Source organism: Drosophila simulans, chromosome 3R (genome assembly GCF_016746395.2).
Source record: "Drosophila simulans strain w501 chromosome 3R, Prin_Dsim_3.1, whole genome shotgun sequence".
Taxonomy (NCBI): domain Eukaryota; kingdom Metazoa; phylum Arthropoda; class Insecta; order Diptera; family Drosophilidae; genus Drosophila; species Drosophila simulans.
The window spans coordinates 4,455,613-4,475,300 of NC_052523.2; the positions used below are offsets into that span (position 1 = coordinate 4,455,613).

The following is a 19,688-nucleotide window of genomic DNA, read 5'->3' on the forward strand; positions in this document are numbered from 1 at the left end:
GAAATATTTTTAAGATCGGTAGAACGTAGAACTTTTTACACGTTGCTGATCGTTTTGACATTTTATTCAGATGTGAACCCTAAAAGTATTCTTCTCTATTTTGTATGTACATCGGGATGTATGTAAAAAACTGGGCTCACAATAGTTCTGCCGACGATCTCAAGGTGGCGCCACCAAACTTAACGAAAATGTGTTACTACATTTACATGATAATCAAAGGGTTTCAGATAAGTCCCTCAGCCTTTATCAACATCTTTATCTTTATTTTGTGACACCCCCTAATAAAAATATAATTTTATCTAAAAATTATTAACTTAGGAATAAAAAATAAAAGATAAGTCGCTACGTTTTAATCTCGAATTTATTTATAAAATAAAAACACATTTCTTTTGTTCAAAACAATCCATAGAAATAAAATACACGTATTAAAAAGCGTCGCTTGCATAAAGAAAAATACAAAATTGTAGAGCGATAGATACGGAAAGCGGAAATACACTTGGGAACGGATCCTGGACTCTATTGACCATCCCGACCTCGTCCCCGAAAGGGTGTACTTAAGTATTAAAGTAGATGAAGGCCGTACCACTAAATTAGCAGCAGCTATAAACGATCTATGTACATGAACATGGATGACGGGATGCGGAGAGTGTTGGGGGCAAAATGTGGATATATTTGTAGCTGAGAAATGATCGATGGACAGCGGTATGCCAGCGATTTGTGATCCTTACGTGCGATCACCATGGATTGTCCATGAAATAATGTTTTTGATTCCTTGTCTTCAATTGATCTTGGTGCGAATTCGATTTGGCTTAGATGTAGGCTTGGACTCCCTATGCTTACGTTTAATTTAAATGTACGGTATTTTAATTGGTAGCGTAATTAATTTATGCTTATGTGTGTTTCATGTTTGGCTGGCTGGCTGGTTGGCTGGCGGCGCTCACTTGTTGCCGGCGTTCACGAGCACGCGCTGTCTCGTCGAGGAGTTCAGGGCCGGATTGCACATATCCGTGGTGAACTTGGAGAAGGTGTTGTGGAAGCCGTTGGCCTGGCCGTTGCTGGTTGGCGCCACATCGCCATCCTTGAGCGCCTTCACGTGTCCGTTGGCATGTCCGTTCGCCTTCACCGCCGCTTTGTCCTGGAGAAAAAGAACATTTGGTTAAATATATGCTTTCATAAGCTTTTTAAAAATGATTATACATACTAGTATAACATAGCTAGCATTCTTACCTTTCCATCGCGCTTCACATAGGCACGCTTGTAGAAGTTTGAGAACAGGAAGTAGAACATAACCGCATGGGCTCCGATGAAGTAGGCGAAGCCGATGGGGTAGTTGCAGTCGTTCTTGAAGAACAGCTGGAAGGAGTGCACCATAACCAGGACGAACTGGATCATCTGCATCACCGTCAGGTACTTCTTCCACCACAGGTACTTCTGCACCTTGGGTCCCATGGCGGCCAGCATGTAGTAGGCGTACATGAAGATGTGCACGAAGGTGTTCAGGAAGCCGAAGAAGGTCGAGTGGCCACCGGGGGTGAACTTGACGCCCCACCAGACGGAGACGGGCATAATGCCGTGGTGGATCACGTGCAACGTGGACACTTGATCGTAACGCTTACGCATCACAAAGAAGAACGTGTCGAAGAACTCGGTGAACTTGGAGAAGTAGTACCACCAGCAGCCCTCAGCGGTCTGAAAAATTTAAAGGACATTTTATTAGTTATTTCTATTTACCATTAGTATAAGGCTTTTAACAAAATAAACAGTTGGCCTCAGAAGTACTTGCCAAATGTTCTCTAGCTATAATTTCCTCAAATTACAAAAGTAAGTATAGCTTACGATTATTTCTTAGAATTTTTATAGAAATTCAAATTTTAGTCAAAACTAATATCTGTGCTCATTCCTATGCCATATTTCAAGCATTTATTGTTATGCTAAAAATAATCACAGCTTGGGCAGATCGATTCCGTTTGGCCTGGAACTAACGGTTGGACAAATCCCAAGCTTATCAATAACATGAAAATGGGTGATTTGCAAAAATCTTTCGCCTGGCAACTTTCTAAGACCGCCACTTTCTTTGGGTCATTTACCCACTTTAGCCAGCCAGGCGACACACGTGAGATTCCTCAAGCCGCAGAATCCACTGGCCACACAGCCGGCCGGCTTTCAGCATCCATTTCTTCGTGATTAGCATAAGAGAACCTGTCGCCATTGCCGTTTTTCTAATATCTTGTCTCTTCGTGGCCGAAAACTGGTTGCTTACATAAAATCTGGCCCAGTCAACAAAAGAACTTTGCTATTTGCCAACCATAAGCTAAAATCAGAATTTATAGCCCGATGTTTGAGTATACATATTGGCTAAGCGCGGTATATAGGAGCTTCCACAAATACTTACACGAATCGCTTTGGGCGAGTAGGAATAATTAACGGGCTCGCATCGCAAGTTATAGCCGTTGAGCCATCCACCTATGCAGGACTATAAATGCAAAAGAAGGGAGTAAGTGGAAATTAACTAAAATATATGTGTTATATTACCTCGTAAAAAAGCCAGGCACTGAAGATAACCTGCGCTGCATTGTAAACGATCAAGACTTTGCGGAGCTCGAAAGGCTTTCTGTTTTCCATGAGCTTGGGTCCGAGTACCTGCAATAAGACGTTGATTAGTTCCAGTGTAAGGCGTCCTCTTCACCTCCAATCTTAAATCTCACGTCTTGTCTTCGTTGTCTTTGCGTGTCATTTACATAGTCAAACAGAGGCCGAAGCCTGTTGCAGCAATTATCAAATCAAATCAATCGTCGCGACCGACTTTGTCTGTTGGTTTTGTGACAAGTTCGTTGCCGAAGTCTTTTGTTTGGCCAACCGCCGTCCCGGCGCGTTCGCCTATCGAATTTAGCAGACATGTGAAAGTAAGTTAAATGCTTTTGTAAAATTATGAATGTGAACCAATGCAAAGCGGGAAACCTAAATAGAAATCGTTTTTCGAATTGATTTTTTAAATTTTGCATAATCTACCGCCGCCTGTGCTTGGGTCACCTTTCGACACTAGCTATTCGAGACGAGCATAGCAGAAATTGGATGGCCCTGAACCCCTAGCTCGGGTTTCACAGTCATTTTGCAATGCAATAAAGCGAAACTAGTTTGCAAAAGGATCCGCATAATCAGCAGATGAGAATCTGCCAGTTCTGGTCTCCGAAATCAGCGTAAATTACCCCCATCGGAATGATGTTGTTCTGTTCTGTTCTGTTCTGTTTAGTCCATTTTTTGTTCGATTCCATTCAGCTGCGCCTGGCCCCCACTCCAATAATTATGGATTGGTGCTTCCCCAAACCCGGACCACTTACCTTCACGATGTACGCGTATGTCAGACTGATGGCTATCGTGGGGAACGGCGAGCTCATGAGCGGGTAGTCTCGTGTTCGCGGATCCGATTTGTTGTCCATCAGATCCCGCCAGCCGTCGTAGAACATTGTGAGGTAATCCTGCAAGTGTAAAGACCAAAAAGATGGCAGATAAGTCATGTGTGCTAACTGGGAGTGGCTAATCACCCAGGCCACTTAGTGAGATCAAGTGTCAAATCAATAAATTTGAATTGCTATTGCAAAACTGCCGTTTCTGGCAAAATGAGGCAATTTACAAGCTAGGTTCACAATGGCAGACAAATGACTGATTATGAGTATTGGGCGTTTGGCTTTGGGTTACGGTTTTAATTAAACGTTCCCTCTCAGGGAATCAATCACACATGCTGTAATGGCCAAAAACAAAGGAAACCGTTAACCATTCTAGTTGGCCGAAAAACCATTTGGCGCGAGTTTCCGCAAAAAGCTCACCATTAGCCGACAAGCCGTGATTTGGTATCATATTTGTGCGCGGTAATTTCCCATTGTCGATTAGCACTCGGCGATGCCAGGCTCAAAAGTATATACATCGAAATAAAAAGAAAAATCTTGTAGAAAAACTGGTGCAGCCGGCTGGCGGCGATGTTGCAATCCGCAATGGCCTCTTGTCCATGTGATAAATAGCCAAACAAAACAATCTAGAAATGAGTCGACGGCCTGACCGACTGACTGACTGCCATAGATGTTGGGGAAGTCTACAGGGGATGCCAGGAAAAGCTAAACCAGTTCCGCCAGTGTTAATCGCCGCTTAAATAGTTAAATACCTGACTGGCGGCAATTAAAGAAAACAGCGCTACTCTTAATTGCAGCGGGGGTTGCAACCGCTTCCACAGAGGGGTTAGGGTTAACTTAATTGATTTGAACGAACCAGGGCCGTATGTGTTTGTCTGGATACTGGATAGCGGAATGTCAAGGGAAGTCCACGATTTGAAAGCTGTCAATTAAATCGATACCAGCATATGTATCTCAATTATTGAGTTAAGAAAACTCTTAATGATTTGCAATTATAATGGAAAATCTAGCCTCCGCATTGGCTCTTTCCTGACTTGGTTTAGTCCGTAATTAAGGAAATATTTCAAGCAGTGCGAAACTAGAAAGAACTGGCATTTAACCATTTATTGTTTTAATTTGACAAAAACAAATGCAATTATACAGCCTTGTTCCAAATGCCATATCCGTAAAGAATACCTTTTTAAATCGAGCGGAAATGGAGTGTAGAATACCTCCTATATTTCTATAATAACAAATCGCACAACCAGCTAATTTTTGCAAAGCAAAATATACTTTTCATAGTTTTAACCAATTTAATACTGAAATCAATTTCCTTGAATATAACAATAGCCAATAAAGTTCATTGGCTTATTATTTCATAATTATATAAATTAACAAATTGCCTTGTGTGTGTATTTTCGATTGAGGGGGCTTTTAATGTTCGAGTTATGTGGACTGAATTGTATGTAATTTGGTCTCTAGTTTTGGCCAAAAGCCTTGCCTCTCGACTTAGTCGGAGTCGCGGAAAAGTTGACTGGCCAAAGTAGTCCGATTCTTACCCAGTTTGTCCAAAGCGTTTATTTATTTTTTTTTTTGCATAACACGTAAACACGAATCTAAGTGACCAGATGTCTCAACTTCACCACTGGCCACCAAGAGCTCATCAATCATTCTGTGCTGGCAAGCCTCCCGAGCACTTGCTGCACCAACATTACATGAACATCTGAATTGGTGGATGGATTGGGAAAAACAATGCTCATTTGTCGCCTGGCCAGCTAAGTACGCCAGTAATCATCATCGGCGGAGGAGCGGAGGAAGTTCGAGCAGTTCGCCGATCGAGCGTTGAAAGCCTCGTCATGTCGTTTGTTCATTAATAAGACGAGTCTGCCATTACGCCGCCAGGTGAACTTACTGACCGACTGGGTGTGGGTGTGGCCAGCCATCTGTAATTGCTGGTTTCGGGCAGAACCGCGTCGTCCAAGACGAACAATTTCATCTATCTGACGCATGGTAGCCGTGTTGCAAGATTTATTGAAATTTCAGCCACTTCGGCGATTGGACTCCATCTGTCGGCACATGACTGGCAAATTTTTCTTTTACACATCTGACGTAATTTGGGAATACTCTCGGCGGCAGCCAGTGAAGCGTCTTAGGACGGACTTTGTCGATGATGGTGGGCATGTGGCCGTCATGATGATTCAGATCGGGGTCGTACCTGGGCTGGGCTCTATTAACCAGGTCACAAAGTCCGGAAGAGACAGCATCGCATCCCAACAATGTCGCCGTTGATTGCATCTAATTAAGATTCACTTTCCGACAGAGACTCTGGCCAAGATTTTCACTTTTTTAGGTGCGTGCTAGTTAATTGAATTTTTAGGCACTAGGGGGAAACTTGAAAGTACAAAGAGCAGTCTTTGAATACTCTAACGGGATAGGGAAAATTACGAAAACATAAGTGGTGATAACTCGCAACAAATTACATCATATAAGCCCCATAATTAATGTTCCCCGAAACTCCCATAAATTATTAAATAAGTTTGATGACCACTTGGGAAATTGTTGAGCTTGAACTATTAAATAGCACAGTTGTGATGTTTACCCATCTGAATTTCCATATTTTATATCTCATCTATCACTTATCAATGATATAATAGAATGTTTTTCTGATTTATAGGGTAATATACGACCTTGCAAGAGTTTGGCCTCTTCCGGTGGGGAAACTTTTTCGAAGTATTTCGCAGCTTTTTGGAATGTTGACATCACACCTGGTGTGGGTGAGTGTAAATCAAGTGTAAATTTGACCAATTAAAGCCACTATTATGCCAGACACCGACAGTACTTATTAAGCTATTTGCATTGAGCTCTTCCTGGCCAACTGACGTAGGTCAGCAGCAGCTGTTTTAATTTCACATATTTTATGCCATTTGATTAAGGAAAATTACTAGCGATGAGCGTCATAAAACCCGTTTTCACACACTATCTGGGTGAGATCCATTAAGAAGAAAATAGTATATACTTAACACGTATTATAGTGCACTTGCTGGCGGAGTCAAAGTCGGAGCTATAGCCGACCACTAAGCGCAATTAAACTTGATTGTCGGTCTGCGCCGGCATTTGCCTAGTTCGGCTATATCCGAAAATTCCGTGAGTTTATGTCGCTGCATTTCCGACTGCATGTCTTTGTATTATTTGGGGGTGGGGGGACTTAGATTTGCCCCAGTTAGAACCGATGTATGCGGCCTTTGCAACCGGCGTTCGATAAGTGGCCAAAAGGAAGTTCAGATCCATTCCGGAACCAATGGAATTTCATTCATAATTGCGTGGCTTTGTGCGGCCGCCGATCAGTTTATCCCATGATCTGGCATAATTCGATCTATCATGCGAAGCCATTATTTGTCATGTCTAAGCTGGCGAGCCGTTGCTTGTTTTCGTGATTTTATCAAAGCGCAAACAAAAGACTTAAGACACAAACTCGCCGCAGCAGCAAGTGCGCGGGCGTGGGCGCTAAAGTTCGACAGTCATCGCCGCTGATGGTGTTTCAAGTAGTGCGCACCACAGTTGCATTAATGAGGCGACTCACATATACCACATTAGCTAAGTTCCTAGCGCTGTTTTGAATACTCAAGCACGACAACATCGTTGAATGCGATTTATTTGAGTCTGCGATTGCAATAAAATTAATGTCCATCTGGGTGGTCGGGGAATTGAAGCTGGGACGTAAACAAAATTAACTGGCCATCTGTAAGCTCGGGGCAAGTCTTAAATTATAATTTTGACGCGAAATGCGCGGTTTGTTGAACTTTGTTTTTGCCAAGCAAATTAAATAAAATATAAGAATAAGGACAAAACAAATGCGAACCGGTATCTGTAAGAATCAACAAATTAGCCATAGGTATATATATTATATATATACGCATAAATTCTAAAGTTCGACTGCTTATGGGGGTTTTTTGTTTGTTTCGGATCTGCAAAAGGTTGGCCAATATTTGGCAAATAATGATTCATACCGCTGGGCAGACTTCGCAGCTTGTGTAATCCCCTAATCGAATTCTGCCGATTCACGATGATGATGATGTCTTGTCCAGAATTTTAACTTTTTGCCAAGCTGTCTCTTCTCGCCAGTCTGCCGGCAGCTGTTTGGACTTTGGCCCAGCAAATATGGCAGCTGAAAATGTATTGTATTTGCCATTACATAAAGCCGGCTAGCTTTGGTCAGTTTGCGTAAGCCACGGCCGCAAGACAGCAGCAGCAATAGCAGCAGCAGCATCCCAACGCTTGGCCAAATGCTGACCCTTTTTCGCTTTCTTTGGTTCACACGCGCTCGCCACCAAATGCTTTCCCTGAAAACCCACAAAAATGCTTCCGTCAGCGACGCCAGCAGCGGCAAGTGTAAAGCGGCATTTGTAATTGTTGTTTGTGGCCGGGGCGCTGCCGTTGTGCGTTACATTTTAACGCTTCATTATGCGCCATAAAGTCGGACGGGGTCCAGAAAGCCCCGGACAAATGAGCTGAAATGTACAGTGCCCCTGATTTGGGGCATCAGCTGTGGCGGAGACTGCGGCTGTCCGGCGATGAGTTGGCCATTCACCATTCATATCCATCATCATTGTTCGATGTCGCCATCGACGGCAGCAACTCCCCATCTGGCCCTCACCCACCGGGGAGTGACTAAGCCGCCGGACTGGGAACATTTTGCCGGACAATAATTGTTTTTAGTCGCACTTGGCTGCGACAAATTGTCGCCCTAATGTGTTGCCAGTGACTGTGTAATAAGCGATTGGCGGTGAGACGGCTCATTGTGTTGGGCAAGTGGCCGGACTAGCTGGCCGTCAATCATGCTGTGATCCAGTATTTGAATATCTCAATCAAGGCAATTAAGAATTTAGCATACCAAAAGACTGGATCTGGATATTCAAGAAAAAACCCTCAATACAATTTATTCAATTTGAGATCAAAGCTCATTTAATTATATTATTAAATATACTAAATAACAACTTATTCATTTATTCAAGTCAGGTAACTGACTTTTTGGGTTTTGCTTTTCTCAGTGCTGTTTCTAGGCCGAAAATCCCCAGGGTTTTATGGTTCACATTCCCGCTTGGCTTTTGTTGATTTAACTAATTAATACCACTATTCCGATTTCAATGCCAGCGTCTTTAGCTCTTTTTTACAGTTTATTATTCATTCGAGCGGGGGGAAGAAGTCGAAGGCATTCATCCCGAGCCCCCATGCTTGCAAAATAAAAATTCCACGAGTTGACTGCATTTGTGGTCATTCAAATTTGTTCGGCTTTGCACAATTTGACCCAAAAGATAATATAAATCAAATGGGCGGCGGACAGAAATATATTTGCTAGCATTTGCATTTGCTTGGTGCCGAGTGGCAGAGTCGACAAAGCAATTAAATTATCAGCGATAGAGCAGCAGCCCCAATCGGCCAACAAAAATGTTATTAACACTTTTCAACATGTTGGCAATTAATTAACCCAAGCGTCCGAAATCCCGAATCCCCCCCTGCTCTACCCGCTCGCGGACTGTAAGTTCCGTCCCAGGCCGTCCGAAAAAAGTATCTGACGGGTTTGAGTTTCAAATGCATAATTGGGAAGACAACAAAGAGCGTCGAGCGACTGGACCGGCGGAGAGAAGAAGATGATATAGGTGTTGAGGCTGCGATGTAGTAACAGACATCAGTTCAAATCTTTAACATTTTAGTACGTATGTATTTCTTTACAAGGCCAACCGGCCGAGCGGGGTTTACTGACTGGGATTTTGGCTTTCTGGTCTTCGAATTTATTTTGTTACTTTCTGAGATATTTGCAATTGGCCTGGCGAGAGAGATTCAGCATTTGCGGCATTTGCATTTCTAAACCTCTTTCTTTGATTTGATTTATTTTAACGACTTTTATATAAGTCTCATCTGCCAGGGCGGCACTAAGCAATTTGCACAGTAAGAAAAAATTATGGTTTCCCGTTTGTAGAGCCGCATAATTGTCCAGCTCAACACTTTTACTTTCCCAGCAAGAGCTGCCGCAGCAGCGGAAAAGAAAAAGCAATGAGAGATAAATTTAAAGGGCCAAACTGGTTTCAACCCATATGAGTGGAGCATCTGGAGATCGGCGATCGATCGAAGCCGATTGGAGCTGAGACCCAAACTCGTGTCGCACTTAATGATTTTCGATCATTAAAGAAAAAATTGCTTTGTTTGGCGGGGCCAAAGAAAAATCAAACACAGTCGCACGAACCTGCGCAACATAAAAATCAATTTATAGGTCAAGTTGAGCGCAGCCAACAGGGGGGATCAAAAGAAACACAGTGGCGTGCGGAGGGGGGGGGGGCTTGTGTATACGAATCTGTATCTGCAACTGGCTTTCGGAGTTAACATTCAGGTTCAGACCGCGACTTTTACTCCGGCAGCATCTTGTCTAATATGACAAGCGATGATGCAACACGCCGCGATTGGTTGAATGCGTAAACAAATCTTCGGTAAATGGAAAGCCGCCAAGAAAAACACCAGAAAATACAAAAAAAAGTATTAATAATAAGACAATAAAACACCGATTACAGCCCGCTGATCGATTCCCGGCTCTTGTGGGTCAAGTTGAAAATGCAGCGCGCGTTTTTAAACTTTCAAGCGAATACCAGGTAGCGCGCGACTTGCACGCGATTGAAATCGCAGGCGATTTCCTAACCGAGTTCGGAAAAAAACGCGCCAGCAACATGTGCAGCATATGCACTTGCCACACAACAACAACACGATGTATGCGGGGCCTATATGCATCCGCATTTGTGTGTGTTTCGCCAGAGAAGTCTTGACTCCGGCAACTTTTAAAAGCAGCTAAATCGCGTTAATTTGGCAATCGAGTTGGATGTTGTTCTTGCTGTCGTTGGCCCCAAATCGCCAGTAATTAGTGCAAGACATTTTTTCCGAGTGTATGTTGTTGTTTTGCTGCTGCTACTGCTGCCACGGCTGTGCTGCCCCAAGGAAGCGGTGTTGTTGCTCTCGGGGGCGGTTTACTCCGCTCACTGAACGCAGCAGCGTTTCAAGTTGCAAGTTGTTGAAATTCACACAGAAAAAAAAACAAGAACTCTGTATGTATGTATACATTTTGATTATAATACAATTTGTTTAATATTTAAAATATTACAATGAATGAAGACAAATAAGGTCAAAAGTTAAATTAACTGATTATATACCAATTTTAATTAACTAATATGCATTTTATTTGAGCATAATTTGATTTTGAAAATAAACTTATGTATATTAGTTGTAATTTTCCATATTATTCACTAACTTTTTAGGTCAGTCAGAAATCTGGTAACATGAAGAAGTTTCAAACTTCGAAACCTTTGAGCATTTTTTTGTTGATATGATTTTATGATTACCATTTTCTTTCAGTGCTAAGCAGTTTTTGCAGCAACTAAAAACTCAGTCAGTAGTCAAGTGCACAGCTGCAAATACTCAACAGGTTGGCTAAATGTGCGTAAGTGTAAGTGAGTTCCCCAAATACCATTTGAAAGCCTCAATTCGGGGAATATATTTTAGCTGATTCATTCTACATTGCGTTTGTCAGGCCGCCAATGTTGATTTTTTCGTGTGGCGTTAATGTTAGACGTTTGCATTAAAAACGGTTCCCTACCATCTGGATTCAGGTATTTAATATGCAATTCGAATTGGGAATGACGAACTTTGGTTTTCGTCCCTGCTGCCATTTCCCAGCCTAAAGTTCTCTGCCCCCAAGCCCGTAAATCACTAGCCACACAATTAAACAAGCAATGACTTTTAGCTCCTCAATCACTTTACATTCGCGTATTTATCAGGTTTTTTTCTGTCCACTAATTTAAATTTTGCTTTAGCCCCGCAATGTTGATTAGTTAATTATTTTGTGTTCGGATTAAATGTGTCGAAAATATATTAATGCAAATGCGTTCGTCGCTTTAAAATGGAATTTATTTATTTAATTTATTGTTGTACGACAAATAAATTTTTTAGAAAATATTATTATACATTTTTTAAATACTTAAAATCCACTTTGAATTCGCACTGATGTAAATAAGTTTAACCAAGAATTCGGTATGACAGCATGACCCACTAAATAATTTAATTTATACAAATAAATTCATCCAACCGACCCAGTTGAAAGCGACAAATATGTATAAATTAATTGTTTTTTTCGGTAACGAAGAGTTTGGAAAAATTGCAAAAAAAGACACTCAAAAAGCTGTAAAATATGCAAGCCAGCGTGTTTGAATAATAATTTAAAAGCTGTTATTTTTAGTGCTTTTAACACCTTTACTGGCATAACTTCTCTGTCTAATCTGCAACGAGCAATAATTGAATTTCAAATGACACTTACTTCAATCACGGGCCGATAAGAGTCCATTAATGTAATCATTTTGAGGTACTCTCCGTTTAATGGTCTCTTTACGTTTATCTACAGCGAATTCCTCTCTTTGCTTGCGTTATCACTTTTTAAGTGTTAATTTGCTCGGATATGCACAGCCAGTAGAAAAAACTTACTGAGAGACACGCACTTTTTTATGCTGAACAATAAACCTTTGCCCAAATGGCAGATTCGCAATTGAAGTGAACGAAAACCAGCAAGCTACTGAGAAAATCGCGCATACGCCGTGTGGAGCCAAACAAATCGAAATGGAGCAGCGAATGCACTGCGATTTGAGTCACATGCGGCAAGCGTTATCTCACACACACACACTAAGTACTAAGAGGGCACTCTGCCTATGGTTTTGTGTTTACAATATGCTCTCTACGTATTTCTCTTACCAAAAAACAGCTGAGTGCCGAGCGGCAGTCAACAATAAAGCGACGTCAATGCGGCTGAGACTGGCTCTCCAATGTGGCTAACTGGCCCACAGGGAATGCAAGCAAATCGGCTGATTAAGGCACATTTTTTTTATTATGATCACTTGTCGGGGGCGCTGCACAGTTTGGCAGCTGGGTGGCAGTGGCTCTGGCCAACAAGCAGCCTCAAACAACCAAGACCCAATAGCCCATAGCCCATAGCCAACTGGCCTAGTAAAATTCGCCGCCAGCGCCTTTGCACTTTTCAGTGTCAGAAGAGGCAACACAAAAATGCGGCAAAAGTCCCAGTCGAAAATAAAATCGAGGTGTAATAATTATTGTGTAAGAGGCCAAAAGGAGAAGAAAACAACTCGAAGATTTGAATAAGTTTCGATTTCTGGGTTGCCTGCTTATTTTTTTTTTCTTTTTTTTTGTGAAATGGTGCAATGCCAGTGATCATTAGCCAGCGGCAGCGGCGGCGGCGATTGGTTAACCCACTGGGGTTTTTTCTCTCGAATTTGCAGAGCTGCTGAATGAATATGAAAATCACTGGATTTCTACACCCAGCAGCATCTGCAATGATGGGCCGAAAGCATAAGTAAGGTGGACGGCACAAATGAGTCGGCCTGGCCCTGAGTGGCTATCATTTCACCTGCGCTCCGATCGCCAGTGTTATCCCATATCCCCGGCAGAGATTCAAGGTCAGCGCTGCACTGCATTTCCGTGTGAAATGTTGTCGGGCCAGTGAGCTGGTGGGCTAGTGAGCTGGTGAGCTGGTGAGCTGGTCAAAGCCAAAAGCCAGCCTTCACTTCACTTGACCGCCAGCCAGCGATGTTGCTGCTGTAAGTGCTGCTGCTGCAACTGCGGACGTAACACAGCAACAGCTTCGAAATAAGTGCAACACTTGCAGTTTCTGTATGCACTTTTCGCGTAGCCCGAAAGCGAATGGCTCTAGCAAAACAGAACCGAGCAAAACGCTCATGTTTTGGGGCAGAAAGCGGGGGAAAAGCGGGCGAAAAGCGTGGAAAGGTCTGCGCGGAGTCGGCAAAAATGCATTGGGGAAAAGACATTGGAAAACCTTGCTAGCGAATGTGTACTTGAAAACGAAAACCAGTTGCTGGCGTGCGGTTTTTTTCCATTTCCAAAGAAAGCGAATAAGAACCAGGAATGGCTGCTGCTCGAGCGGTTTTCTCGATTAATAATTTGCTCAATTAATTTTAACGGCTGCATTGCGGATATTCATGATAGGAGCTTTATTTTGTTTTTTATTATTAATAGCAGCACACGAGTCGTGTGCAAAGGGTCATTTGTGGGTTGTGGGATTTAACGGAAAGCCCAAGTCAACGTACGATCATGTGTAGTTATTTATTCAGGCTTGCATGTTGGGGGTCGGCATCGAAATTACTGGTTGCAGAGCCATTTTAATAAAGGAGCTTGCCAGTGGCATCAATTTTCCGTTGAGTCACACTGGGTGTTCGGTCGGGAAGCCCCGCTACTTACCATTGTGCTAAAATTCGCTTTAACAGGTACTAGATGCGCGTTTATCTTCCGTTTGTTATAAGGAAACTTGACTAATTTACAGAGATTCTCTCGACTTTGGCATACGATTTATCACTTTTTAGCGCACTATCCTTGTTCTTTTCGTTTCGTTTCGTTTCGTTTTTTTTGCTTTTATGTTTTTAGTTATTGTTTTACACACGCACACACTGTTTGACCATCGTTATACGGTTTTATGGTTTCTACATCACTGTTGGGCGAATTGCTGCTGATGCTGCTGTTGCTGCTGTTGCGACCGATCTGCCGCTGCTGCTGCTCCGCTGGACTTTACTGGACAACGACTGGACAGCGACTGGGCGAGCGTGCGCTTTTTACATTCAAATCAAAAACACTGAAATAAGTTTGATTTCACGCTGCCGCTTTACTTTTATACCGCCTCGCAGTCGTAGGAGCGGACTTGGCGCAGACGTCGACGCAGATCGTCGGCGCCGCCGACCGCTCATTTTCGGCGAGCGTGGCGATGGCGGTGGCGATGGCGATGGCGCTGGCGTTCAGGTGAGCCGAAGTCGAAAGCTTCGGTCGCTAGCCACAGGTTCTGAGCAACAGGTTGTCGATGTGTGCTCTCGCTCGGACAGCCGAAGCGATCGGGTCGGGCGTCAGGATGCCAGAGCGAGAGCGAGAGCGGCCAGCGGCCCTTTGGAATCGAATTCTTGGAATCCGCCAGTGGGGGTATCACCTGCCTTTGCACCCACACCCAAGTGCGGCGCTAATTGCCGCCAATCCAAATATCGGTGCGGTACTTTTGCCGCGTCTTGGCCGCGCCGATGATTGCACAGTTCAAAGTTCGGCAAGAATGCCCGTTAATTAACCCCTGCACAGGCCCGGCCCTTCGTATCGGAAAAGTGTGCAAAAAATTAACGTATCCACAAATCAAATCAAATCGCAGCGAGGGAGAGCGGAGAAAAGGTTGCCAGCAACAAAGCCCAATCTTTGGATACGTATGCGGTTAAAAGCAGAAGAAGATGGGGCTGCCAAACCAGTTTGTCTCTTGGGCTCTTAAATATTTATAATGACCAAGACTTGGCTTTCCTCCGTTTGCCTTCGTGGTGGCCAATAAACGGCCAAAATGCGCCGTGAACTTGTGAAACAAACAAATTCCCAAATGGGAAAAGAAGCTACCGAGACCTGGATGTTGCAGGCAACCTGGCGGATACTTGATATTTCGGAGGACCCGACGTGCGAGCTTGAAACATTACGTAGTCGATTTTTGTGAGCTAAGCAATTAGAGCAGTGGTTTACCAACCGCATGTGGATCGAACTTTGACAGAGGCTTGGTTGACGATTTACTTACCCTCAATTAACGACCCTTCTACACCACCTTAATTCTAATTTACCTGCTAAAAATCTCACCGTTAGCCTGCACTTTTGGTGCGTTTTTTCGACAAAAAACCCAAGCAATGCAACAAAGCAAACATTTGCATTTTTCGTCTCAAAGTCCGCTGCATGGCCGCCGAGCACAAGATATTTTTGCGGAATTCTAACCGAATAACACGTAACTGACCATGTAATCTAGCCGCGCCAAATTAACATGTGCAAACAGTCGGCGGGGGAGACGATGAATATGTATAGACTGGTGGCCCTAAGCTGATCCCATCTCACAGATCCGACACACGCGTCTGCCATATTGGGGGAAGTATGAATACGATCGGTTCAAGGGCTTTCTAGTGGCTGTATGACTAGAGGAAAAGTTCGCAATGAATTGACCATGCTAGATCCGAATGATGCTCCTTATATGGACAGAGATGTCTGGTAATATTTCCGCTTGCTCTGAAATTTTCCATTTGATCATCAGAATTTACACTGCGACTGTATTCACCAGACATGAATGTGTTTTTCACAGTTAGAATGCTGCCCTACAGGTCCTTTAACTAATGCCGCTCACGAAAATATATTGTAACACAAGTTTTATGTGAACAAAAATCGAAATAAATAAGCACTTTATACCCAGAGATACAACCTTGAGCATTTGCAGAAATTTACATACAAATCGAAATGTTAAAGCAATCTGGAAAATATTCATAATATAATTAAATTCATTAACGAAAGTGCACCAGTTCACCATTTGAGTTCAGTGTGTTAATTTCTCAATGCGATTGCATAATCACAAAGTTGAAGGAACTTGGCCGCGACTTCCGATCGATTTGGCATACTCTGTTTATCCGCCTTTGCTGACCAGAGCGATCCGACCGAAATAAACGGACACCTAATGGCCGGAACCGTCAGGTTATTCAGGGCTCATTCCCTGGCGGAGTACAATGACTTTTTTCCGAGACGCTTCTCATCGTTAGTCTGGCTTTTGGTTTTTGGCGAGCACACGCGGCGTATACTTAATAGCGCAACCTTCAGCCCAGAAATATCGACTTCAATTCAAGTCTCAATCGGACGAGCTGCGCCAGGTGACGATCGCAATGATGCCACGCAGATGGACCACGTCCAATTTTGGTGGTGGTATGGTGGGTGTCGATCGCCGGCCAAAACCATTGTTTATTGGGCCAAGCTTAGGAGTGTTTTTGTGACTCGAATCCAGCTCTTTGTGGCGCTTGTTTATTTTGGACGCTCGTTAGTATTATTGGCCTTATCCGCACTTGGCGATAATAAAAACCAGAGTTCAAGGTTGCAAATATCGTAAAATCACGCGAACGATTAAATAGCAAGGCAGTAGAATTTACATCGGACTGGTGCTAATGAGCAAATTGGTAGAAGGCGACTGGTACTATCATCTGGGAAAAGCTGCAATTGGTTGGACTGCACCTCCCTGCAGTTGTGCAACCCAAGATGATTGATGCGTTGATTTCGCGATGCCGGAGTCTCAAAAGCCCTCGAAGCCACAAAAGCAGCCGCCACGTTGGATTGCAAAACCTAAACACGGTTCGAAAATTAAAAGGTTAGAATCTACAAAATGATACCGAAAATACGTATGTATTTAACCAATTTCTTTGTGAAAAACAACCCTATTGAATCTTTATAAGAAGGTTAATGAAATGGACTAATATTCCAAATATACTAGTTAATACCTCAGTGTATTGCGGCAATTGTTATTTCTGCTGGTGCTTTTCTGATTATTAAATAACGGTTAAGTCAAGTGGCATTTTCCGATTCTGCAAATCATTCTCGCCCGTACATTATCGTGGAATTTGAAGTCTGAAGCAATGCAATCGAAAGTGTGAAATACCAAAGACAGGCAAGAATAACAAACCAATGCACGAGTCATTCTCCTTTCAACCCGCCCCCAACGAACCCGTGATTATAACTCAATCCCCTTCAAGATCTGCCAATATCTCATGCACACACGTACATATGTACGAATTGAAAAAGATTTAAATCAATAAAGCCTGAATTAACACGGCTTCCCATTCAGAGCCACTTCGGTCAAATTTGTCGACTGCTTTCCGAGCAAGTTCCGATCACATCGATCAGCGACTAGCTCGTTCGCCCAAAATTCCACAAATCCAGAGAAGTCGCAAACTGCTGACGATGGCGAAGCTGATGAAGACGACAAGCTGGAGATGGAGATAAAGATGAAGGTGCAGATGGAGATGGGGTTTAGTACGCATATAAAAACAAGAGAGACATTAGAAATTGCGCAAGGCGTTCGTGTTTGAACATTGATCGGCCATCGTGAAAATATATCAAGGTCAGCTAGTTGACACAGAAACCAAACGAATCAGCTAACTAACATTAATTGATGGATCTGTGCGTTCCAAGTCGGGCAATTCGATAGCCTTCCAGCACGGGGGAATTATCTGCACTCCGGATTTGCATAAGAAGAGGTTGTAAATTTTAAATGAATTCAATTAAGCTATATATTATATGCATTTTATTTATTATTTGCGATTGCCCAAAAACACGTTTTCATTCAAATGCTAAGTATGCCCCTAAAACTCACGAATAACGGTAAACGGAATGCATTTACGATACTAAAGCGATCATTATAATCAATTCAGCTTGTAACGAATCAATATGTATTCATATTTCCACTTGCTGGTCAGTTTCTCAGATAAACAAATTCACGTTTCGCGCCACTCAGATTTGCAGCAAGTAGCTTGTGTAAGGCTTCATCAAAACGCATTGAAAAAATACTATATAAAATACCACTAATGAAACACTTTTTACAAAAATCTAAATTATATGCATATAAGCTTCTTTTTAACAATTTAAGAGATTTAAGAATGCGTTGCAAAGGTAGCTGCTTTATTATATAGCAAATATGTGTACATCAAATATCATAAATCGGATTAGTGGAAACGGGATATTAGCATGGATTATATAATGGCTATTTTGGAACAAGCTAGTTTGTTTTCGCAAATACAAAATTAAAAAGATGTAAATGCAGGATGCAAGACCTCTTTGCAATGATATAAAGAAATATAAATTTATACACGGACCTAATACTTATACTGTGATCTGTGCTGAAAACTGTTCCATTTGAATTTAGTTTCAAACCACAGCTGTTTGACCAGTTGGTGGCTAACCCGTTTCACCCTCTGGTAACACCTGGTCGAGGAATGGAGCCCAAAGTAACGATCCACAGATATTATAGCCGGCAAGCGAAATATGAAGGAGCCGTGGAAGCCGACTTGGAACTGTGCATCAAGCACTGCGGCGGCGACGTGGTTCGCATCGAACTGGTGAACCGGCTGCATGGAATCCAACTGCAGCGCAAGTTGCGTCGACTACTGCTGCTCGTGTTCCTATCCATCGCTTATTTTGTGGGAACCTGCGGGTTTGATAACAGAACGATTAGTTTCCTGCAGCCCCGCATTCTGTACCCACTGATAACATGTGCATCCGTGGCCATCCTGCTGATCCGATCCACTCTGAATCTGGTGCAGGCGGAACGTTTGTTCTACAGCTGGGACATGGCACTCCAAATGGAGACGGTGCGCTCCTTTGGCAGGGAATCGATCCTCTGCGTCCAACGGGGACACATCGAAGACATAGTGCTAAACGAAGTTATTGAAGATGTACGAACTATTGCTGATGAACATAACGTAAAAATTCTAATGTTTTATTCACTTTGTTTCTCATTCAGTTGGACGTAAAGTATATGCTTATATTACGTACAAAAGGAAGTCAATTCAAGAAGCGCCCTATAATACCCCTATTCAATGTGAGTTCACTTTCGTTCATGTAAACGTACATATGTATTTAATGATTAAGCTCTTTTTTTCCAGTGTCAATCCCCCTCAATCGAGTGTCTGCAGCACACATATCGCGTGCTGCATAAATATTGGCTGAACAGCACCAAAGACCGATCAGAAGAGTCCTACAGCAAGGACAAACAGTCCTTAGTGAATTCGTAGTCCTTGGCCATATCGCTGAACTGTTAAAGTATTTATTAGACATAGAGACTTAATAACATTTAGTCAAACTTACCTGTACCGTGGATGTATTCTTTTCATCTTCTGGAGGTAGTGGTGGTAATTGTGGAACCTTTAACTCGGATTTGACTATATTGAAATCAGCACGGACCTACGCGAGATTACATGTAATTGTGAATAAAGTAAATATTGCAAATTTGTGATTTTACAATTGCTACTTACCAAATTGTTCAGTTCTGATCTAAATTTCTTTTTGAGTACTTGGCGGTAGGTTTTCAGGTACGTGTCCTTGTTGCTGTTTAGTTCCTTTTGGATATTTTGCAGATCGATCAACTGCTGCAGCGAAAAGTCTGCAAATAATTAGTAGTATTCATGTATTTCTATAACTATAAAGATTAATTTTATTGCGCTTACTTTCCATGGCGTCTATTTTTTGTTTTGAAAATGTGCCAGTGTTGAAAAGGATTAAAGGGTCCTCATTACAGTAAGTATACTTTTTACGCACGTCTGTTTCACATCAATTGCCAATTTGTAAAGATTTTTTCTTGTACGCTTCTAGACAATTTTTTCTAAGATATAATTGTGTGTACTTTATTGTCCAAATTTGTATATGAATATTTATATTGTA

At 42.5% G+C, this 19,688-nt stretch overlaps 3 protein-coding genes across 4 annotated transcripts; 1 reads left to right on the plus strand and 2 right to left on the minus strand.

Moving 5' to 3' along the window:
• Positions 1-343: 343 nt before the first annotated feature.
• Positions 344-14,095, minus strand: LOC6727152 (elongation of very long chain fatty acids protein). Of its 2 annotated transcripts, none has more exons than XM_016175822.3 (6): positions 13,683-14,095; positions 3,339-3,476; positions 2,533-2,640; positions 2,393-2,473; positions 1,228-1,689; positions 344-1,135 (listed from the first exon to the last, which is right to left on the minus strand). In XM_016175822.3, the coding sequence occupies exons 1-6, from the start codon at positions 13,683-13,685 to the stop codon at positions 938-940; spliced, it is 990 nt and encodes a 329-aa protein (XP_016033636.1). In that variant the 5' UTR covers positions 13,686-14,095; the 3' UTR covers positions 344-937. The 2 variants fall into 2 exon arrangements, with proteins under 2 accessions (XP_016033636.1, XP_016033637.1); XM_016175823.3 differs by lacking the exon at positions 13,683-14,095 and adding an exon at positions 11,737-11,778.
• A 3,948-nt stretch (positions 14,096-18,043) lies between these two features.
• On the plus strand, positions 18,044-19,286 carry LOC6727153. The gene is made up of 3 exons (XM_002102510.4): positions 18,044-18,703; positions 18,772-18,849; positions 18,914-19,286. Exons 1-3 carry the CDS (start codon positions 18,245-18,247, stop codon positions 19,040-19,042), a joined length of 666 nt encoding a protein of 221 aa, XP_002102546.1. The 5' UTR covers positions 18,044-18,244; the 3' UTR covers positions 19,043-19,286.
• On the minus strand, positions 18,727-19,630 carry LOC6727154. Its single transcript, XM_002102511.4, has 4 exons — positions 19,475-19,630; positions 19,283-19,410; positions 19,116-19,211; positions 18,727-19,062 (listed from the first exon to the last, which is right to left on the minus strand). The coding sequence occupies exons 1-4, from the start codon at positions 19,479-19,481 to the stop codon at positions 19,006-19,008; spliced, it is 288 nt and encodes a 95-aa protein (XP_002102547.1). The 5' UTR covers positions 19,482-19,630; the 3' UTR covers positions 18,727-19,005.
• Between the last annotated feature and the right edge of the window lie 58 nt (positions 19,631-19,688).